We start from the raw sequence: 25,024 nt of genomic DNA, 5'->3' as shown, positions 1-25,024 counted from the left end.
ATGTATTAAGGGACAGGCTTGTAGGTAGCACGCATAGTCAAAGGACTCAAGCGAGGCTACTGGCAGAATAGAGAACTAACCTTTGAATGGGTACTAACCATTACAATATCATTAGAGACTGCAGCAAAGAATGTTGCAGAACTATGGAAAAAGAAGTTAGATTGTGAAATGCACAAAGTGTCCCTGAATGGTGCAAAAAGCCAAAGATATTATCAATGTGACAAATCCTCTCATGATGCAGGTGACTGTTGGTTCAAAGAAAAAGTCTGCTGAAAGTGTCACAGACAAGGCCATAGAGAGAGTGTGCAAGGCAGACAAAAAAGCAGGAGTGAAAACTCTCAAACACAAAAATAAAGTTACCGAATGTAGAACAGAATCAGAAAACAGAGTCTGAGAAAGGTGAATAGTCATGCCTAAAATTCCATAGTATAACTGAAACAGATCACAAAACCATCTGAATCACAATAGATGTGTTCGATGTTAAACTGAAAATGGAGTTGTATACAGGGTTCATCCTTGTCCATAATTCCAGAGGCTGACTACAACAGATTGTTTACTAAGATACCATTAGAGAAGACCTCAGTGACATCAAAATCCTACACAGATGAATAAGTGTCTCCTAAAAGTAGATATGATATATGGAGGCCAAACATGACAGTTAGAACCTTATCTATTGAAAAGTGGAGGGCCAGCACTTTTTGGATGTGAATGGTTGAGTAAAATCCAACTAGACTGGCATTCAATCAAAGCTCTCAGTGCGGCATCAACAGGCCACTGTAGCCCAAACGCTAGCACTAACAGAGGCTGGAACAGCTGCTTAATGTTAATCAGAAGGTGTTTGAGAAGACAGTAGATAAAGGGATCGAATATCTGGCCAAAAGCTGTTTGGGATGCCAAAAGTGCACCCCCCATCCAGGCTCCATTACACCCATGTGAGTGACCGTATTCACCATAGCAAAGAATGCATTTTGACTTTACTGGGTCATTCATGGACTGTATGTTTCTGATTGCTGTGGATGTTCATTTGAAGTGGCCAAAGGTTATATCAATGAAGAGAACCACATTAAGAAAGACTATCTCCCCTCTGAGGACTAACTTCAGCAGAAGCGGCTTACCAGAACAAATTGTGAGTTGGTGGACCACAGTACATGTCAGGAGAAGTCCAACTGTTCATGAAGGAAAATGACATCAAACATTTCAAGTCAGCTCCTCTCCACTCAGCAAGAAATGGGTTAGCTAAACGGTTTATCCAAAACTTCAGGAAGCCCATTAAAGCAATGGACAAGGAATATATTCATCAACGGCTCAAGGCAGACAACTTCCTTTTTGTGTATCGGAACTCTGTTCATGTGACAGCAAACCAAAGACCTGCAATGCTGTTCACGAACTTCAATCTGCGATTTTGCATAGACCTCCTGAAACCAGATCTATGGAGGGAAGTGCAGAATAAACAGTTCAGCCAGTTGCCAAGTGGAGAATCAAGGAGCTTCAAGATTGGACAAAAAGTCCTAGGCATGATTACAGGAAGACAAGTGGATACCCAGTAGGACAGCTACAAGAACTGGGCCAGTGATATACACAGTGGATGTTGGAGATCAGACATGGAGACATCATGTGGACCAGATACTGAATGTTCAACTGAAGAACACACCTGAATCGATTGCATCCAACAAGATGGACTCATTACCATCACCAGACTTATCTCTTAGTGATGACATCATTGACAGCAATGTGACACTGGAAACGGAGTACATTGTCTTAGACAGGACACCTGCCAAGTCTGATGCCAATCCACATGTCCAGAGGCACAATGAGATCATTATTGTTGATAAACCTGCCAAAGCTGATACGACTCCACAGGTCCAGAGGCTGAAAGAAACAGTGTGCCACCTAAGAGACAGAACCTTTAGAACTGTGAGGTTAGTTATGGATTGTTAATGTGAAAGCATGTTTATTTGGAATATGGGTTTATGAAAGTGTATATGATGATGAGAGGCATTCATTGAAGTGGATAATCAGAGGCTTGTTCTCAGGGCTGAAATCAGGAGGTGCAGAGGAGATATCCGGGGTAAGTTTTTTTACGCAAAGAGTGGTGAGTGCATGGAATACCAGCGACGGTGATGGAGGCAGATACGATAGGGTCTCTTAAGAGACTCCTGGACAGGTATATGGAGCATGGAAAAATAGAGGGCAATGGGTAACCCTAGGTAATTTCTCAGGTAAGGACATATTCAGCACAGCTTTGTGGGCCGAAGGGCCTGTATTGCGCTGTAGGTTTTCTATATTTCTATGAAATTTGAATGTTTTGTATGTATACAGTTTTATGTTGCATTAATCTAAAAGGGAGGAAGTGTAATGTATGGAACTATTTATTTTAGAGCACTTTCCATTGATGCTGTTTACAGCATTTTTACTTAAATCAAATTCAGTACTGTGGGGAAAAGTTGCAAAGGAGAAATATTTTCAAACTGAAAATTCTCCAGAGATCCCAGAAGAAGCTTAAGCAGCAATTACTAAAATAAAGGCTCTATATTTTGATTAATCTACTATTCTAGTCTAAAACATCTTGTACAAGTAAACTACTTGGGGTTTTTTGTACAAAGTAACCGACTAAATAGCAAATGATTTGTCTTCACTTCAGCAACATGTTAGAAATTTGAGAATATCAAGGGGAATGTAAGTGTAGACAATATTACTAAGGAGAAAGTGTTTGTGAAGATGAAAGGTCTGAAGGTAGATAACCATATCAGCTATACTCCAGAGTTCTGAAAGAGCTAGCTGAAGAGATTGTGGAGGCATTAGTTGTGGTCTTTCAAGAATCACTAAATTATGGAATGGTTCCAGTGAACTGGAAAATCACAAATGTCACTTGACTCCTCAAGTAGGGAGGGAGGCAGAAGAAAGAAAATTATAGGCTAATTAGCTTGATTTCAGTGGTTGGCAAGATGTTAGAGTCTGGAAGATCCAGAGAGACATTCTGTAATGATCAATAAACCAGTTGTTTAGAATCAAACGGCCTTTCATGGTGCCTCAAAGCCACTCCAATTCCCTGCTCCTTGCACTCCTGCTCTGCCATCTGTTGCATGGCCCTCCCACGGCATTTCATCCTTGCCATCCCCAAAATACTTTGCACCTGTCAGATTTACAAACTCGCTCTCCACTCCACGTTGACAAATACAGTACTGTGCAAGAGTCTTAAGCATCCTAGCTATATATATGTTAATAATGTATGTTATGAACTGTATGATCAAGTTGATGGCTTTATGGCCAAGTTTGCAGATGATAGAAAGTCAGGTGGAGGGACAGCTACTGTTCAGGAAGGAGGGAGTCTGCAGAAGGATTTGGACAGATTAGGGCAAAGAAATGGCAGATGAAATACAGTATATGGTCATGCACTTTGGTAGAAGAAATAAATGCATAGACTATTTTCTAAACAGGGAGTGAATTCAGAAGTCTGATGTGCAAAGGAACGGAGAGTCACAGAGTCATAGAGAAGTACAGCACAGAGGCCTTTCAGCCCACCTAGTCCATCCCAAAACCATTTAAACTGCCAACTCACATCGACCTGCACAGGGACCAGAGCCCTCCACACCTCTACCATCCATGTACCTATCCAGACTTCTCTTGAACTTTGAAATCAAGCTCACATGCACCACTTGTGCTGTCAGCTCATTCCATACTCCCACAATTCTCTGAGTGAAGAAGTTTCAATAGACAATAGGTGCAGAAGTAGACCATTCGGCCCTTCGAGCCTGCACCGCCATTTTGAGATCATGGCTGATCATCTACTATCAATACCAGGTTCCAGCCTTGTCCCCATATCCCTTGATTCCCCTATCCATAAGATGTTTCCCCTCATGTTCTCCTTAAACTTTTCACCTTGAACCTTTAACTAATGACCACTGGTTGCAGTCCCACCCAACCTCAGCGGAAAAAAACATGCTTGCATTTACCTTATCTATACCCCTCATAATTTTGTATACAGTACATCTATCAAATCTCCTCTCAGTCTTCTGCATTCTAATCTATTCAATCTTTCCTTATAACTCAGGTCCTCCAGACCCGACAACATCTTGACCTCATGCAATATTCCATAAAGGTTAAATTGTAGATAAAGTCGGTAGTAAGAAAGGCAAATGCAATGTTGCTATTCATTTCAAGGTGTCTAGAATATAAAAGCAAAGGTATAATGCTGAGACTTGCTCAGAAAGCATTTGGAGTATTTAAGCAGTTTTGGGCTCCATATCTAAGGAAGGATGTGCTGGTACTGGAAAGGGTCCAGAGGAGGCTCACAAGAATGAGCAAGTAATGAAAAGGTTAATGTATGAGGAGCGTTTGATGACAATGGGCCTGTACTCACTGGAGTTTTGATGAATGTGGGAGGATCTCATTGAAACCTACAGAATATTGAAAGGTCTAGAGAGAACAGACATGCAGAGGATGGTTTCAATAGTGGGAGTGCCTAGGACAAGTAGGCACAGTCTCAGAACAGAACGATGTCCCTTTAGAACAGAGACGAGTTGAAATTTCTTTAGCCAGAAGATGGTTAATATGTAGAATTCATCACCACAGACAGCTCTGGGGGCCAAAAAAAATCATTGAGTCTATTTAAAGCTGAATTTGATAGGTTCTTGATTAGTCAAGGTGTCAAAGGTTATGGGGCAAAGCAAGGAGAATATGGCTGTGATGGAAAATAAATCAATCATGATTAAATGGGGGAGTAGAAGTGATGTGCCAAATGAACTAATTTTGCTGCTATATCTTATGGTAAATCAAATTTTGCAGATGTCCTATCCAAGCCTTCCCCTTATGTTGCCAAATTTTTTTCTGCTTCTATTCATGTGACAGTTGGACAGACAATTTTGCTGTTCAACCCTGTAATTACTCACTTCAAATGTATGTACCATCTATAGCAGATGGTAAATCTACCTTTCTAATAAAAAGAAGCCAGAAGGTACCGATTAGAAGCCCAAACAACCATCCTCAGATCTTCTGAGATGGGATATCATCATATTTGGCTGGGTGTTAGGAACACCACAGAGACAAAATGGACTGCCATGTTTTGGTACTAGAGGAAAATTGGCAAAATGTCCCCACTTGGATTGCAGTCTAGTGAGGAATTGACCCCATTGTCAATGTGAGTCTCGCCTGAGACTAAATGACAGATCTGAAAAATACCTTTTCTTCCTATGTTTTTTACAGCTCGAATTTTAATAAACAAACAGCTTGATATATATTTTTCTCTCTTTGACTTCTTGCTGTGTTGAAATGTCACACTAGTGAAGCTTTTCGCCAGAAGACTGGACGCTGGCCAGACAATCTCAACAGAAACAGAACATTACTGTATAATTTTCAATCAAAGGCAGAGTGTTTGGTGAATTCTTTTGTAACAGTGTGCAGTGTTTTGAGTTGCGAAGAATACTTCTTTGCAATGAGTATTTAACTCTTTCTGCTCCTGAAGATTTGTAACCCTTCAACATCTTGGTCACTGTGGCAGTCATGTCTGCTGACTTTCAATGCTCAGTACATCTGTCAATTCAGCATTCTCCCATATTAGAGTCTGTCACATTAAAATTTAATAATTGTTTAAAATGTAATTGAGATAGTTTAGTAAAAGTTTTAAGTGATTGAGAAAATAGCCTAGCCCACCTAATTGCATTTCACGTTTATTTGCTAGTTTCTTTTACCCTTTCCATGAATTTCACTTGTTCTTTGGAATAAAAAGAAATGCAAGACAATGGAAGAAGAAATTGCATCCATATAAATTATTTCACTATTTCCAAAATTCCTTTATAAACAATGGTCTAAATTTGAAACATTGCCTTCAGTCCCACAAACATCAATGTGGTACAGTAATGAGTAGATCAACTGCTATAATGATCCAATCACAAACAGGAAATCTGCAGATGCTGGAAATCCAAGCAACACACACAAAATGCTGGAGGAACTCAGCAGCCGGGCAGCATCGATGGAAAAGAGTACAGTCGACGTTTCGGGCCAAAACCCTGCGGCAGGACTTCTGGAGTGATGTTTGTTGAAAGATAATTAAGCCTTTTTAATAGTCCTATTATTTCTCTCAATCTGGGAAATAAATTATAGGACTTATAAAATTATTTTAATGATTTTACATAATTTTAATAGCACTTTCCCTAATTTTCAACGTAAGAGATTAATAGAGATGCTGGAAACCTTGAGAACACACACAAAACACTCAAGGAACTCAGCAAGAGAGGCAACATGTATGGGGGAGAATAAACAGTAAACATATTTGATGCACCATCAATAACTCTCGGCGATGTGAGGCGAGATATAGGCTTGTATTGGCTGGAAGAAAGAACAAGCGGCAAGTGACCACCACACAACATCCTGGAGACTGAGGCCGGGGCTGTGTCTCTATACCGGGGTCCGTGGGAGGAGCCACAGGAGCAGTCAGCGGGGAGGGGGTGTGTCCAGACAGGTATATGTAGTTCACCACAATATTTGACCAAGGTCTTTCATTAAGACTGAATTTATCAGACAGAAAATTGTCTATTTTTCAATTTGGTTTGTGAGATGTCACCGTGACCAGCTTGAAGGTGTAAGCAGTAACTCCCACTATGTGTAACCAATTGATGAGATCTGGTTCCCAGAGTGGGAGCTCCTACTTCCTAAATTTAATTAAATCTGTTCTGTAGTACTGACTGAGAGAATGCTCCATGGGATATGATAGCATATAATCATAAATCATAGTTGTTGTTGGATTAAGTGATTCTGCCTCCAAATTTTATTTGGAAATTTCAAGGGAAAATGCTGTTCTGATAAATCTGTGTCTCTCCTGCCTCCAAATTTACATTTGAAATATATTGGAAAGCTGCGATTTTTGGCCACATGTCTGATGGTAGCTATCAAAACATGGCATATCTAAACACATTTACTTTACCTGTAGAAACAGTTTGCAGGTTTTTTTTTTGTAATTGTTCCAAATTCTGCTGTACAGTATCAACATTAGACACAGAAGCTCTGTAGTTAGCTGATTAGCAAAACATGAATTCCAGGTTTCCTAAATAATCCCACTATTCACCGGAAAAACTCATTTTATTTGTGAACTTGTTAACCTAATATTGTGTTTATGTATTGAACACAACCCAAGCTGAATCTGCAGCACTTTCTTTATTCAGCTCATGTCTATGACCACTCTTCACTGTTGATATATCAGTTCATGCCGGTACTGAGGCTCAGGTTCCAGCAGAGCTGTTTGTATAGCCCTACTGAGTGACTCAGATGGTATCAAAATTGTGGCCAACCAGGCCATATTTGAAGATTTCAAAGACAAAGTCAGTTTTACTTAAACTTCTTTTGAAGGGCATATTGTAGCTACAGCTACACAATAAGAAAGGGTTTTTATGTGATTGACCAAACAAAGATACTAGTCTTTACCATTTCAAGCTTTTGGAGTCTTTATCAAGACTGTTTTCTCACCATCAAGACCCAGACGCTGAAACATCATCAAAAGTGCTGGAAGGACTAAGTAGCTCTGGCAACTTCTGTTGGGAATGAAACAAAATAATTATTTTAACTTTCGCCAGGGTGGAAAGTTAAAGCATTAAAGATGGGAAATTGTCCAGTAATGAAATTTAACATTTACAATTGTTTTTAACAGTGATTTTGAATGCATATGTGGTAAGGTTGGAAATTTAATTAATATGTTTTAATAAGGCTCCCACAGAGCAACTGGAAGCATGCTCTATTATTCACAGCTGCTACATGGCTTGCTCAACAGGTTTGAAATCTGGCAATGAAAGTAAGTAAGTAAAATAAGTAAATATGACAGTTTCTGTTTAAACAATATCCAGTGAAGTCCCGTGAAATACAAAAAGGCTTGCATAACATAGACAGAACAGTGGACAAGGCAAAGCAGTTCAATAGTAGTCAACCACTCCAGTTATCTGCAGCAGGACAAGAATTGGAAAACATTTGGAAGGTTCCAATGCAGTTCCTTAAGGCAATTGTAAATGTCTAAAGAGAGCATACTGCCATATTCAACATTAGCAAGAATTGAAATATTCCACTAGGTAATGACCATTACAAAAAGAATGGCTGGGCTCTTATTTAAATATGTTTAACTCTATGATTAATGTTAACAACAATGCTTTTTATACATAAAAGTAAATGACAAATATGTTTTTAGAAACATAGAAAACCTGCAGCGCAATACAGGCCCTTCGGCCCACTATGCTGTGCTGTGCTGAACTTACTTTAGAAATTACCAAGGGTTACCCATAGCCCTCTATTTTTCTAAGCTCCATGTACCTATCCAGGAGTCTCTTGAAAGAATCTTATCGTATCTGCTTCTACCATTGTGGCCGGCAGGCAGCAGCCCATTCCATGCAGTCACCACTCTCTGTATAAAAAACTTAACCCTGACATCTCCTCTGGACCTATTTCCAGGCATGATAAAACTGTGCCCTCTCATCTTAGCCATTTCAGCCCTGTAAAAAAGCCTCTGACTATCCACACGATCAATGCCTCTCAACATCTTATACTCCTCTATTAAGTCTCCTCTCATCCTACGTTGCTCCAAGGAGAAAAGGAGAGTTCACTCAACCTGTTCTCATAAGGCATGTTCCCCAATCCAGGCAACATCCTTGTAAATCTTTCTATGGTTTCCACATCTTTCCTGTAATGAGGTGACCATAACTGAGCACAGTACTCCAAGTGGGGTCTGACCAGATTCCTATAGAGCTGTAACATTACCTCACAGCTCTTAAACTCAATCCCATGGTTGATGAAGACAATGCAGATTATGCCTTCTTAACCACAGAGTCAACCTGTGCAGCAGCTTGAGTGTCCTGTGGATTTAGACCCCAAGATCCTTCTCATCCTCCACACTGCCAAGAGTCTGACCATTAATACTATATTCTGCCATCATATTTGACCTACCAAAATGAATCACCTCACACCTATCTGGGTTGAACTCCTTCTGCTACTTCTAAGCCCAGTTTTGCATCCTATCAATGTCCTGCTGTAATCTCTGACAGCCCTCCACACTATCCACAATACCCCAACCTTTGTGTCATCTGAAACTTTACTAATCCATCCCTCCACTTCCTCATCCAGGTCATTTATAAAAATCATGAAGAAAAGGGGTCCCAGAACAGATCCCTGAGGCACACCTGTGGTCACTGACCTCCATGCAGAATATGACCCGTCTACAACCACTCCTTGTCTCTTGCGGGCAAACCAATTCTGGATCCACAAAGCAAGGTCCTCATGGATACCATGCCTCCTTACTCTCTCAAATGCTTTGCTGAAATCTATATACACTACACCGACTGCTCGACCTTCATCAACGTGTTTAGACACATCCTCAAAATATTCAATTGGGCTCGTAAGGCATGACCTGCCTTTGACAAAGTCATGCTAACTATTCCTAATCATATTATGCCTCTCCAAATGTTCATAAATCCTGCCTCTCAGGATCTTTTCCATCAGCATACCAACTTTTTAACAGAACTAACATCTAAGCTTAATACATTTCTATACAGATACTACATGTATCTGTAGCTTTATTCTATCCCCGCATTTCCTTTAAGTTTAACATAGAATAAGTTCAGCATAGAATTCATGAAATTTAAGTAAATAATATAATGCATTAGCTACACATTTAAAAAATAAACTACAAAACTGTTCATTTTCATGAGAAGAAACCAACACTGGACTGACAGACAAATCATTTCCTGAATCCCAAATACAGAGGTTGGAATTTGGAATAATGAAGAAGACATAAAGCTTCACATTGAAATATTAGTCTGTTATTTACAGAGATTCTGCTAGTTTGCTGATAATCAAAGGTGTGCCCATTGAGTTAGTATTTTGGGTCCAAGGATTATTGAAATATTAGATGTAGTTGTGAAGTTTGAGAAGTTGTCAGATTCACAAAGACAATGAGATGAACTGACAGTACAGGCGGTTTGCAGGAAACAAAATAGGAAGTAAACAAAAGATACAAATTTATAGCAACCAATTCACGGAAAAATTTCTATGCTGGGCCATGTACAGTAAGATTTGGAGGTAACCAATCAGTAGGTAAACTAAGACAAACCCTTGGAATCTTAAAATTGATTAATGTTTTTCCATTAAAGTGAAAGGAAAAAATGTACTAAATGGAAATTGTCTGCCATACTTGTCTGTATAATAGAAATAACTGTACTTCAGGAAGTTAGTTATGATACTTTGATACATTAGTGCTAAATGAAAAGCCTCATATAGATCTTTCTCCTGTGGAAAGATTAATTAAAGTCTTTTATAAAATCAGAGAGCGTAAGTTCATAGTAAATTATATTAGAAATAATCAACAAAGCCATCAACACCTGTGAAGTTTGTGTTAACTGTCATTCCCATTTATGATGGTGAACAACAGCTAAAATTTGCTGCTGTTTTTATTTTCAGCATTTTTAGTTATATTTTATATTCATGTATTTGAAACAAAATTGTAACAATTGCTGAATGCTCACAGCTTCTTGACCTAAATTTGTCAGTTTGACCAGCAGTCAAATTCTGTGGGTGGAGGGTAAACAGACCCAATGTTGGCTGTACCGATTGAGATATCTGTTTCAATTTCGGGATGAGTCATCTGGGCTCCTCCAGAGAGAGACAGAAGGCCTGAAATAATGTGCAAATAAAATCAAATTAAATGAATTAAGTCCTTGTGTCATTCTCAATTGTATGACAACTCTGTTTTTATCCCGTCCCCAGATGTGGAACTGCAAGCTATTGTGACCACTTCCTTTGATTATGAAAGGGTTGTGCTGTCAGACAAAGCTGACTGGAGCGGCTGCAGAGAAATTTCAAAAAGATTTTATACTTGAATGAAACTCCAGTGCAAGGTTATTGCTGTTGGGGGTGCAGCACATGTTGCCTGTGGCTCAACCTTATAGCACCATCTTGATCCTAGGCTATAAATCAGTCAGCTCCTACACTCACTTTTCAGCTACATATACTCTGCCTGTAGGCCACCTATTAAAAACTTGTATGCCAAAATCATTGTCTTCTTATTGATCAATAGCAAGACAAAGTGATCCAGAGCTACTAGTTTCACATTTAACTGTGTCTGAGATAGCTTCAGTATTTCACAGCTGGAATGCTCTCTTTCTTTCAAAGCAGATCAAGAAGTGAAGTATCCAGTTCCAGCTGGGACACCTGTGATTTTAAATATACCCAGAGGAGCTAGTCAGTTAAGAGCTACAGCTAGAAGAGAGTCAGACTACAATGATAGCTATTGCGTAGTCAAGCATCAAAAATTTAGTAAACCCTTAACAACTGAACTACTTGAAAAAATAGATAAAATTCAGAGTTACATTGAAATCAAGAAAAAGAGCTTTGAAATTAAGGCCTGAAATTCCTATGTGATCACACTGGGATTTCACTCTCTGACGTGAACTGGAACAGCCTTTCCAGGGTCATCATATGAAGGCAGACAGGGGAAGTGTCACTCTGCTTATATGTTGTAATGTGCCGGAGAAATAAACTATTGCATCCAATGGTTATGGTCTCTCTCGTTCCCTCTGGAAGTGTGAATGTTAAAGTGGAAGATTGGAATATCCCTAAAAGAATTTCATAACCATTGCAATCTTGAAGGACCTATAGATCAGGATGTCCTGGAAGGTGTGCAGTGCCTTAGATCATCAAATTAAGAAGTCCTTTCTCCAGAAATTTCAAACTTATCACCATTATTTTATACATTGTAACATTCATTTTCAATAAGAAATCTTTGACAGATTGTTAGATCTTTCATTTAATCTATCACAATTGTTCCATCAGAACTTCCCCACTAGGTCCCTATAACAACGTGGATTGCAACCGCCACAAAATGTAAGCTAACGTAGAGTAACACACCATGGTGTATTTTGTTGTCATCTCATATTTTCAGAAGGAAATAAAGGAATTTATTTATTTAAACCTTACATTTTAAACCCATATCTAGAATCATCCGAAAAGGGGTTGCAATAGAACAATGATGTCTCACCCTTCTCTTAATTATCTGATAAAATAATGGATGCATATATGTTAATCTAATAGATGTATGTTCATGACTTCCAAAAGCTGGCACAGCTCATGTCTACACATGCTACTACCTTGGACTTTAGAATCTAATGTGGAAACTATACTAACATCAGTACAAACTACAAACTCAATAATTTCAGCTCCACTGGTGCTACACACACACACACACACACACACACACACCACCCCCCCCCCCTTCTTGTTTGCTTCAGTGGTACAATGATAACTTTGGCACGACTTGGAAAGTTTATTTATGTTTGTAAAGGTCATTCTGTTTTTCAGCTTTGAACACTGAATTTTCTGAAGAAAACACTGGTTTTTCTTCACAATGTCATACACAGTCCACTCTTGACAATAGATGGTTGCTAAATGTATTTTGCAGATCGTGGACTTCTGCTAGGCTATTGCAATATCTAGTCTACTAAACTAAATAATCGATTATTGCTTTTGCTCATGAGGGCACAATGGAAATTCAAATGCATCAGTGATATTGAACAGAGGGATATGTGCTGAAGAAATTTATTGAAGAGTAATATAAAAAAATGTACCTGTGAACCATAGTGGCAGACAAATAACTTTTAGCAAAGGTCCTTCGTACATTGAGGAACAATATAATAGCTCTTTTCCTTGAATAATTGATAAGTTAAATTGGTAAATCGGTTTATTATTGTCACTTGTACTGAGGTACAGTGAAAAATTTGTCTTCCATACCAGCCGTACAGATTGATTTAGTACAATAATGTATTGAAGTAGTACAAGGTAAAACAATAACAGAATAATGTGGTAAAGTACAGACAAAATGTAGTGCGGGTGGCCATAAGGTTCAAGGTCGTAACGAGATAGATTGTGAGGCAAGTCCATCTTTCTGTACTAAGGAACTGTTCAATAGTCTTATAACAACAGGATAGAAACTATCCTTGAGCCATGTGGTACCTGGTTTTGTACCTTGAGCTGGACAGAGGGGAGGAGAAGATCCAGGATGGATAAGATCTTTGGTTATGCTGGATACTTTAATGAGGATGTGAGGTGTACACAGAGTCCATGGAGGTGAGGCTGGTTTCTGTGATGTGCTGAACCATGTCCAGAACCCTCTGCAGTGTCTTCCAGTCAGGGGCAGAGCAGTTGCTATGCCAAGTCATGTTGCATCTGGATAGGTGGCTCTCTATGGTGCTTTAATAATGTGTAGAGAGTGAAAGGGGTCATTGCAAGCTTCTTTAGTCTCCTGAGCAAGTAGAGGTGCAAGTGAGCTTTCCTGGCCACGATAGGCTATTGATGATATTTGTTGAAAGATAATCTATCAATCGTTTGTTTCTCTGGTTAAAGCAATATTTATCTGTGAAAACTGTAAGAAATGACCTTTACTAAGTTAAATTATTGCAACCCAATAAATGAACACAAATATCTTCTTTTACATATAACTGGACATCCTACCTTGACTCAGTATACTTCTCTCATTGGGAATAACTTGTGAACTAGTGCCAAATTTAAATGATTACTTGATATTGTAGGTGTTAACTGAATTAATACTTGCTTGTTGTCAGGGGAGCTTTAGTCAAAAAGATCATGTACTGTATATAGGACTAGCTACCAGATGAGTTCAGCCTATGTCCAAATGTTCACCTACTTGGTTGTAACTACAAGGCCATGAACAACAACTATAAGTGTAGAGAATTCCCACCAGTGATAATTGCATTTTAATTATGATTATGGTAAGACTTGATGTCTATGAAGGTTCTCAGTCATCCAGCTCATTGTATATTAAACAGCAGTAAGTCAAAGCAACTGGACTTGCTGTGTTGTCTAGACATTGTCCTGTGTGTTTCAAACCTACAGACATATTCCGACAGAAATTCATCCACCCCAAGGAGACTGCACCCAACCATAAACTGAACAATATTATATATGCTATCCAGTGCAATGAGAACAGCACAGATCTCTATATCAGTGAGACAAAACAACCACTTCGCAAGTGATGGCCCAATATAGGAGGGCTAACATCGCAGGTCAAGACGCAACTGAATATCTACACCTAGAGGACAAGGAACACTCCTATGATTACAACAATGTGCAATTTTGGACCCGGAGGACAGGTAGTTTGGAAGATGTGTTAAAGAAGCCATCTTTGTAGAAGCCTCTACAAATCTTAACAACCCTCATGTGATTGCTGTACCTTTAAGCAACACAGATTTTATAAGCTGGAAAACTACCCACCAAGGATCAGAACTGAAGAAGCATCTTGGATGAGTAGCAAAACCTCTTCTAACAACACAACACGTCCAGTTGCCTTGTCTTACTACTGCTTGATATGTTATGAATTGATGAAAGTTTCCTTTCTGTTATACGAGGAGTGATTGATAAGTTTATGGCCTAAGGTAGAAGGAGTCAATTTTAGAAAACCTAGCACATTTATTTTTCAATGTAGACCCCGCCTACATTTCCACACTTAGTCCAGTGGTCATGGGGCATACATGGGGGCATAAGGTAGAAGGAGATGAGTTATTAACTTCAAACTTTCTGCACAATCAGAGTTGAACTGCACGTGCACGTAATGAGAACTCTATAACTAATCTCCTTAGGCCACGAACTTATAAATCATCCCTGCCGTGGATCACTTCTGCAGGTCCAAGACGATGACTTCTACAAAGAAGGGATCCATACGCTCCATGACTACTGGACGAAGTGTGTAAATGTTGGAGGGGACTATGCTGAAAAATAAATGTGCTAGGTTTTCTAAAATGGACGCCTTCTACCTTAGGCCACAAACTTATCAATCACCCCTCATACACATGTGGCGTATTGTTTGTTAGGTCTATGATTAAACCAACTCTCAAGATAGCATTGGTTTAAACAAGGGATCTCCCCAGCTTTATTCCAACTATCTGAAAAGCAAGAGAAAGGGAATTCAAATGCCAGATAGAGATTAATTGTGAGGATTTCAGTGTACTAAGTTTCAAATTAGGTTACCTGCAAAAACAAGCCAACCATTACTTACTAACTTTATGTAACCTTGAAATTAGTTCTATATATTGTTGCAATGAGGCAGTAAAATGGATTTTCTGATTCCTCTATCGAAGAGTCATTGGATTAGTTATGCAATGTCAACAGTGAAAAATAGTTTGGAGGCTTTGTTCTCTATCACCATAAGTGTAAGAAAACTGTGTGAGCTCTTGTATGGACACTAATCCTTTCCACCCTTGTCCATGTGTTACAAAAAAGAATAGGATTCAATTCATTTGTAACTCCAGTTTGAAATAGATTTGTCCTTATTTCTATATTTGCTTTTGACATTGAAGGAAACCATTCATCCAATAGTGCTTGTTCATATTAAACTCAAAAACAAATATACAGTACCTCAAGTCTTAATAGAAATATCAGCAAGAAAAAAATATGCACTAGCCTCTTAGTGGAAGAAAATGTCCTAAGATATTTCAAAATCAATTAAAAGGCTACAGTCCCCAAGCCCAAATATCAATTGGTTGACAAAAATGATCTTCAGAAGATCTCCAAAGGTGATAATAAAAAGGAAGAACTCATCTCAACAAGTAGCCTCTGTGGAAAGAGCAACCAATCAGCATTTTGTGTCAGTGGCTCTTCTTCACCCTTGAACTCATTGTCCTGATCTTCCCTGAAGCAAGTATATTGTTAGTAATTATCACAAACCAATCAACGGGCAGTTGAAAATTGGTTTAACATGGAGAAGAACCATGAACCATTGGCCCCATTTCTATCCCCTTAGCACTCAGCAGAACGTCATGCCCAGCTTATTACTGGGATTTTTGAAGGCACACAAACCTTTGCCATCATAAATCTTACCCAATTTTGTAAAAAAAAGTGCATTGATCAACATTCATCTCAAGTGTGATTTTCAAACTCAATGGTCTGAAAAATTACACTTTTTATTTACTAACAGGGGAACCAACTTTTACTAACACTATTTCCCTGAAAATGCAGCAGAGAGCTGAATCATTGCGGTAACTGCTGCCTCCCATTTCAATGCTCACAAACATATACTCTATTGCACTTGAAGAAAGTTAATTGTCGCTGGCTTCATTTTCCTGTGTAATACATCTGTCATGAAGCCCTGCCCTTTTCATTGCTGCATGATGTTGTGACAAGAACTGAATGTGACTCCGTTCCCTTTATTAATGCCCTGGTATTGCTTTATTATTGTCAGAATACAAATATCAGGATACAGTGGAAAGCTTGTCTTGCATACTATTTAGGGAGATCAGAATCATTCCACAGTGCATTGAGGTAGAACAACGTAAAACAACAACAATGCAGAATAAAGAGTAAAAGCTATGGAGAAAGAGCAGTTTATGTAAATAATAAAGTGTAATATCACAACAAGGTAGACTATGAGACCAAGAATCTATCTCATCGTGCAAGAGCTCCATTCACGAGTTTGATAGCAGTGGGATAGAAGTTGTCCTTGAGCCTGATGATACATGTTTAGAGGCTTGTTTTATCGTCTGCCATTGAATGGCCCTCAGCTCAATGTATAGTGGCTGCCTGTTTTGGAGGGATTGAAGCAGATGATGAGACATGTGGTTCAGGTCCACAACTGGGCCAGCACGGTGTGTTGGAGACATTTCTGGGAACTGGTAGCACCACATCCATGTTTCGGCAGGATACTTAGATCCAGAAACATGATCATTTGTGGAAACACTGAGCATGAACCAAGTTACTAATGTATTTGAAAGGTTTGTTCTTACTTTGGTTTCTTTGTCAGCACTGAGACTTGTCACCTTGTACAATTTCTAAGAGTTGCTGCAAAAGTTGATTGGGTGATTAAGAAGGTTTATTACGTTTTGGCCTTTATTAGTCAAGGGATTCAGTTCAAGAACTGTGAGATAATGTTACAACTCTATGAAACTCTGGATAGGCCACACTTGCAGTTGCATGTTTAGTTCTGGTTGCCTCATTATAGGAATGCTGTGGAGCTTCAGAGAGGGTACAGTGGATGCTGCCTGGATTAGAGAACTTGCCTTATGAGAATAGGTTGAGGGAGCTAGAGCTTTTCTCTTTGGAGCGAAGGAGGATGAAAGGTGATTTGATAGAGGTGATAAGATGATAAGATGATAAGAGGCATAGATTGAATGGATTTGAAAGTGATTGGAGAAAAGTATAGAAGGGGTGTCAACGGAGTTTTTGCAGAGAATGGTAGGTGCATGGAATGCAGTGCCGGAGGGTGGTAACAGAGATAAACTAAGAAACTTTAAGATACTCATTGATTAGACACGTAGATGTAAAAATAATGAAGGTTATGTAGGAGGGAGTGGTAGATTGACCTTAATGGATATTAAAATGTCAACTGTGTTTACTGTGTTTTAATGTTCCATTTTTGTTGCTCAAATACATGCTTATCAGTGTACCTGCCCAAACAGTCAGGTCATGGTGATCTCTTATCTTCTGGATTATCCCAGAATGCTGGTTATCTATCACAGTGTGACGGTCCCTTCTCAGTTAGGGAGATAGTGGAAATTCCATATTGAAGGACTGGAGACTTTTTACTTTCCTTTCAGCCCACACATTAGGCAATTGCCTGCATTAAAGGCTTGCACAGTTCGGGCCCTCATATGTTTATGTTTTCTACAGAGTATGGAAACCTCTGTAGCAACTACTGCCATTGATACCTGGAGGGTATTGTGGAGGGTATTTTTGTGACACGTTTGCACAAAGAACATACCTCCTGTTAGGAGTGCCTAGTCCTAACCTGTTCAAATCCATGAGTTTGCACTCCTGTCTCATCTTTTTAGTTACCATTCTGGAAGCAGCATTTGCACTATTAGCACCACTTCTATTATGCTGCCTTCTGAGATTACAACTGCGAGCCCTCTGAAATGATCTGAAGACTTCACCAGTAACAGCAAGGTTTTTATATAGATTCAGTGGGTTAGTGCAGGCTGAAACAGATACAAAGGATTATTTATGAGAATGATACTTATCCTAGGAATATTGAAATGCAGAATTGCAATGTTAATGGGACATTTAAATGGTGCAATTGCTTTCATGCAATTAGAACAAAACAGCAACTTATAGGCAGTGGTGTGTATCTAGGTTAATACTGGAGATTCTGCAGCTGTTGGAAATCCAGAGCAACACACACAATATACTGGAGAAATTCAGCAAGTCAGGAAACATCTATGGAGAGCTATAAACAGTCAACATTATGGGCTGATACCCTTCTCGGCCCGAAACGTATTCCACTGGTCATGTGCCTCCAATCTGAAAAACAACTTTCCATTACCATCCACTACCTCCTACCAACAAGCCAATATTGTTTTCAATTCTATAACTCACTCCAGATGCATGCTCTAACCTTTTGTCATAAATAATGCCTTGAAGAGTTATTTATTGTTTGGACTGATACAAAATACATCAGTTTGGTTTCAGGCCACCTTTAATCAGGTCTTACTGTACTGGAAGTTGCAGGAAGTCTACCCCTTCGAGTTTCTAGTGTGGTGATTTTCCTTCCCCACCCATTTATTATCATGATTCATCTTGGAGCTTTCTTTACCCAAAAGGACAACCATTTTTTAACTCCTTACTGCAGTCAATGGATATCAAGATGAAAAGACAAAAATAGTAGGTGCTTGAAATCCAAAACAAAAATATAATGTTGGAAATACTCAACAGATTAATCAGTAATTATGGCAAAACCAACAATGTTAATATTTCATGAGGGATTTTTCCTCATCTTTTTTAGTTTTGCCACCGTAGCTTCCTCTGTCAATTTAGCAAACATTTTAGTACAAGAATGTTTACTTTAATGTGTATTAATGGAATTGGCTGTTCTTGCTTTAAATAGAAGCCCAAGCAATAGATTTGCTCAGAGTTGGTACTTGTGACATATTGTGATTGTTCCTGATCCATTTGCAAAGAAATTTTAAAAAGCTGGCTGTCATGACAACCTTGAATAGAATTATCTATATATGCTGCCGAATAATTCATGCAGTGGGAGTGTTTGTTGCAACTTAATTGTTGACATTTAGATAATGAAGAATTCATTTGGAGCTTGGAAAATACAGTTATTGAATTGGGACCATATGTGATTAATTATCAATTAGTTAAGGCTCAACAGGGAATATTATACACCTTATCATCTTTTGCCAGCAGGTCTATCTGTACACTTTAGCTCTGGCAGACTAAAAATCTACAGCTGTTACTTTTTCTGTATCTTCCCAGAAGGCAGGGAACCACACTATTTAGTCTTAACCTTTGTGAAGGATTGTGAAGTGTGATTGTGCAAGAAGTATAGATGGACCAGAGACCAGAGGGATTAGTGATAGGCTGGTTACTATCACTCTCTGGTAGTAGGGGAGAAAGCTGATATCTCTGCTGATATCCTTTATTAATGAGTTATGACATTGGTAGGGTTTAGGGTGACATGGTGCCCAACTTAGTGATTTATTAAAAGGTTGCAAGAGTGCTAACAACTGAGGGCTTGCAAAAGTACCAAAACCTTACCTACAGTAAAGAGCCGACTCCATCAGTTATCTAAGAGGCAAAGAGATACTTTACTATTTTAGCTTTATTGTGATAAATTTGTTTGAGTCACCCTGATTATCAAAGTGAGTGTCATTTCACATGTACTTGCAGTTGTACCACAGCAATCCAGCATATTCTTCCTGCTAGAGATCAGGAACTCTGCAAAACTCTTCCATGGCTAGCCTCTTTTATAGATGCAAAAATAAGAAATGTTAGATCTCAGGCATATCCTCTTAACTGGCTTGTCTATCCAGAAACATTTAAATCCAGTGGTGCAATTGAACGCTGGCAGTGGTTGGGTCAATCTAGCCCAATAATTTATACTTCAGAATTATGCACTACTTGCCACGTCCAGATACCCTGAATACCTTTACAATTTGAGTGGAGATTCGGAACTCCAGCTGCTGAACTATTGCTCATTGTCTGCAGATTGCTATAGAACATATCTGCATGGAATAGAAGATGGAATTTGCGAAAATGGAATGCCAATTACTCAGAATAATAGATCTCAGATACATCTCATTCACTGTGGTAATGTATAGCACAGGGACATCATAGGAAGTATCATCCACTGAGATACACAGAGAAGCAATGGGATATTTTGTGTGTGAGAAAGCTATTCAGGTCACTGCAGTGGTCCATACATCTCTGTAGTATTGATCTTACTGAATGAAAAAGTCAATTTACGTATTATCTCCTTGCAAAATACAAGCCAACAGAAGGAAATAAATTAGCATGCTGGATGCTGCTACTGGTAAACAAGTATTTGATTAAACTAAACCTATCAATAACATGATAAAACCATTGTATATAAAAATCCATGGCAATGATTGCAATACAATGCAACAGATATAACTGAATAAAACTGAACACATAATATTTGTAGAACACTTGAATGCATGTATTGTATAATTGAATGTGTTTAAAGTATACAAAGTCACAAGAATGAAAACAATATAACAGTAAAATTATGAGTGTACAATTGAATTCACCTAATGATTGAAATGTAAGTGTAAAAATAATATGATTATGGACCAACCGAATATACTAATTACAGCCTTTCTGAAAACATAGTAATTATAGTACCCATGAAGAAAAATTAATAATGATAGGGCAGAGCAATCATTCTGATAAGATTCAGATATGATTCACAAGATCGTGAATGCAATGTAATCAACAGGAATTAATATCAATTAGCTACTGTTGGGGTTGTTAAACTATATGCATTATTAAAACATAGTGGCTTTTGCAAAATATAATTCAGTTATTGTGCAAGGACTATGTTTTCTCAACATTTGCTTGAGGAAGTATAGTGCTTGCATAATAAAACTTCAGAGTATCTAGCTAAAATATTGTCAAACTTTCTTTTCTTCCAGAAATATACCTCTTGCAATCTGCATTTCAATGGCGGTTGTCACGGTTGGCTATGTATTAACAAATGTTGCCTATTTTGTCATAATGAGCCCCGAAGAGCTTTTGGCTTCAGAAGCAGTAGCTGTGGTAAGTTATACAGATATTAACTAATCAAATTTATGCAAAAGAGTCATTTTCAAATATTTCAAATATATTTCAGTTTCAAATAGCTTCAAAAATGCATTGCAAGATTCACATGGAAGCTTGGCTCTCTAAAATAAGGCTTTATGGAAAACATCATTCTTGTTATTTTACTTTACACAATAGTGTGATAAAGTATAAGGGAATATGAAGACTTGTTTAACCAACAGTAGGATTGACAAGATCTGAAAGATCAAAAACGGCATCATTTACGTGAATAGAAGATCCATAAAATGACATTTTAGTTAACAAAGCTGGAGGAGGTCATACATCTAACTGGGAATCTCAGTTGCTGAAGCCTAGTATGATGTAGGAGTACTTTCACTTATTCCTTGAACTTCGAACATAAAATGTTCAGCCTGTTATCTTGCCCAATTCTACCCATTGCAGACATCAAATAGACAAAATAACAGAGTGTCCACTAAAGTTAAACAATGAGCATCATGACTATGTGACTTTAGTGCAAATAAAACACATGTTGAACATTTGGAGAGCATATTAAAGAGCAAGTTAGTCTGGGGAGAAAGCGTGGACTCTAACAGTCTCTGCTAATGTCCTATGGATCCTCAAAGATTTGAGAGTCATAGAACAGAAACAATCCCTTCAGCCTATCTAGTCCTTGCTGGTCTGTTATTCTGCCTGGTCCCATCAACCCATGCCTGGACCAAAGTCCTCCATATCCCTCCATGTACTTATCCAAAATTCCCTTAAACATTGCAATTAATCCTGCATCTAGCACTTCTGCTGACTGTTGGTTCCACATTCACACCACTCTTTGAAAGAAGAAGTTCCCCCTCTGGTTCTTCTTAATATTTCACTTTTCACCCTGTGACCTTTAGTTCTAGTTTCACCCAGCCTCAGTGGAAAAAGCCAGCTTGCATTTACCCTATCCATACTACTCATAATTCTGTATACCTCTATCAAATCTTTCCTCAATCCCCTACACTCCAGTAATAAACTCCTGACTTATTCGACCTATTCCTGGCAACATCCTCGTAAACTTTCTCTGTACTCTTTCAATCTTATTGATAGCTTCTCCATAGGTAGGTGACCAGAACTGCAAACAATACTCCAAGTTTGGTATCACCAGTGTTTTATACAACTTCAACATAACATGTCAACTCCTGTACTCAGTATTCAGATTTATGAAGGCAAAGCTTTCTTTTCGACCCTAACTTCCTATGATGCCACTTACAAGGAATTATGGATCTGTACTCCCAGACCCCCTCTGTTCTACAACACACCTCAGTGCCCTACCAGTCAATGTATTTATCCTATCCTGGTTTGTCCTGCGAAAGTACAACACTGCATACTTGACTATTTTAAATTCTATCTGCCTGCTTTCAGTCCCTTTGTCCAACTGGTCCAGATCCCCCTTTCTCAGTGTCTACTATGCCTCCAACCTTAATGTTATCTGCAAATCTTGTGATCCAATTTACCACATTAACAGTCACATCATTACTATAGATAACAACAACAATGGGCATAGCATCAATCCCTGCGGCACACCTCTAGTCACAGGCCTCCAGTCATTTTAACTTCCTGCAATGCCTATCAAAACATTTGTATTCAACTATTTCAATTGTATCTCACTGTAGTTGGGTGGAGGGTGTGTTTTTTTGCTTTTATACATGAACTCATCAAAGTGAATGATGTGGATTTGTATCTCGTGGCAACATTTAAAAACCCAAAATCAGGGATATTGTTGATTAGAGAAGAAGAATAGCCCTTAACTCGGCAGTGGAGTTATCAGGGTACAGTGTTTCCGTAGCAAGCTATTCTTGTTTTTACGAGGTCGAGTTGCTAGCTCAATGCTCAACCCGACTTGGATTTGAACTCGGGAACCTTCGCTCCAGAGTCTGACGCTAATATTATTGCGCCACTAAGCGGGACATTGTTGATTAGAAATAGACCAAATTTCTTTCACTTCTGCTCGATTTATGAATGTAACAGCAATCTGAACAAGCACCTAACGGATCAACGTGAATGTTTCCATTTTTCACATCAATTATCCCTATAGCCTCTCGAAATAAGATTGCTAGTTATTGGCTGCTGAAATACAAACTATTTTGATTGTGCTCTCAAGCATAGTTGAGATTACTTTTTAACTGCCCAAATATTGCCATTATCTTACTGAAACGTTAACAACTATGGCTTAATTGCGAGTATCCATGCTTATGGCTCAGGAGGTTTCTCATTCAAATCCTACTCAAGAACTTCAATATCCAATACAATATTGAGGGAGTGATGCATTGTTAGAGTATTCGCTCCAAGGTGAATTCTCCAGTGAGACTTCTGGTGAGACCGCACTTAGAGTATTGTGTTCAATCCTGGTTACCTCATTATAGGAAGGATGTGGAAGCTATGGAGAGGGTGCAGAGGAGATTTACCAGGATGTTGCCTGGTTTGGAGAACAAGTCATATGAAGCAAGTTTAGCAGAGCTGGGACTTTTCTCTTTGGAGCGTAGAAGAATGAGAGGGGACTTGATAGAGGTCTACAAGATTATGAGAGGCATAAATAGGGTGAATAGTCAGTACCTGTTTCCCAGGGCACCAATACAAACACCAGAGGGCATATGTACAAAATTAAGGGAGGGAAGTTTAGGAGAGACATCAGGGGTAAGTTTTTTTTTTACACAGAGGGTTGTGAGTGCCTGGAATGACTTGCCAGGGATGGTGGTGGAGGCTAAAACATCAGTGGTATTTAAGAGCCTCTTGGACAGGCACATGGATGAAAGAAAAATGGAGGGTTATGGGGTAGTGTGGGTTTAGTACTTTTTTTTAAGGATTATATGGGTCGGCACAACATGGAGGGCTGAAGGGCCTGTACTGTGCTGTAGTGTTCTGTGGTTCTATAGCATTATTTTGAAGAGGAGTGTGAGATTTACAAACGTGTATATTCATTCCTCATTCAATATTGCTGATAAACATACAAACTGATTATTGTATTTTCTGCTGCATATCAATCACAGCTTTGTCAACATTTTACACCCAATAAAGTAGCTGTAGTTTGGAATCTCCAAAACTACATTATGTAAATTCAATTATGATTTCTTTAAAACTTATCAGCCCATGGTCCTCTGCACCAAACACATTCTCTACAACTACATTTTACCTGTTCAGTCTACATTATGTTACAATAAGAAATCCTACAACCAAACATACCTTTACCTTCTGCTTTCTACTTTCAACAGGGATCGCTCCCTCCATAATCCCCTTGTCCATCTGTCCCACCCCACTAATCTCCCTCCTGGTACATGTCCCTGCAAGCAACAGAAATGCTACACCTGCCCATTCGCCTCCTCCCTCACCTCTATTCAGGGCCCCAAACAGTCCTTCCTGACTTCCTCCAGCACTTTCTGTGTGTTGCTCTGCAGAATCTCTTGTGTTCCTTAAAACAAATTTGGCATATTTGTTGAACTTCTACAGTAGACTGAAATTAGATCACAGAACAGATGAGCCATTTGTCCATCCATTCAGAGAACATAGAACAAAGACCAGTACAGCACAGGAATAGGCCCTTCAGCCCACAATGTTATGCTGAACCAATCAAATTAGTAATCAAATGGCTAACTGAACTAATCTCCTCTACCTACGCATTGTCCATATGCCTCCATTTTCTTCACATTTATGTGCCTATCTAAACATCTCTTTAAAGTCCCTAATGTATCTGCTTCTACCATCACCCCAGGCAGCACGTTCCAGGCATCCACCACTCTCTGTGTGAATACTTGCCCCTCACGTTTCCTTTAAAATTACCCCTTATCACCTTAAATGTTTGCCCTCTGATATTAGTCATTTCAACCCTGGATAAAGGATACTCCCTGTCTACTCTATCTATGTCTCTCATAATCTTGTAAACTTCTAGCAGATCTCCCCTCAACCTCCCCCACACCAAAGAAAGCCACACAAGTTTGTCCAGCCTCTTGTGATGACA

General features: G+C 38.9%; 1 protein-coding gene across 1 annotated transcript in view; it reads left to right on the top strand.

Annotated features, from left to right (window-relative positions):
- Window positions 1-25,024, top strand: part of slc7a11 (solute carrier family 7 member 11) — a 158,725-nt gene that overhangs the window by 102,971 nt on the left and 30,730 nt on the right. Inside the window, exon 7 of the mRNA XM_059963389.1 lies at window positions 20,910-21,033. Within this exon, the coding sequence (XP_059819372.1) occupies window positions 20,910-21,033 (124 nt within the window). The remainder of the gene's footprint in view (window positions 1-20,909; window positions 21,034-25,024) is intronic.

This window comes from Hypanus sabinus, chromosome 3 (genome assembly GCF_030144855.1).
Source record: "Hypanus sabinus isolate sHypSab1 chromosome 3, sHypSab1.hap1, whole genome shotgun sequence".
Classification (NCBI taxonomy): domain Eukaryota; kingdom Metazoa; phylum Chordata; class Chondrichthyes; order Myliobatiformes; family Dasyatidae; genus Hypanus; species Hypanus sabinus.
The sequence above is the reverse complement of the archived record's forward strand: the minus strand, read 5'-3'. Positions and strand labels throughout refer to the sequence as shown.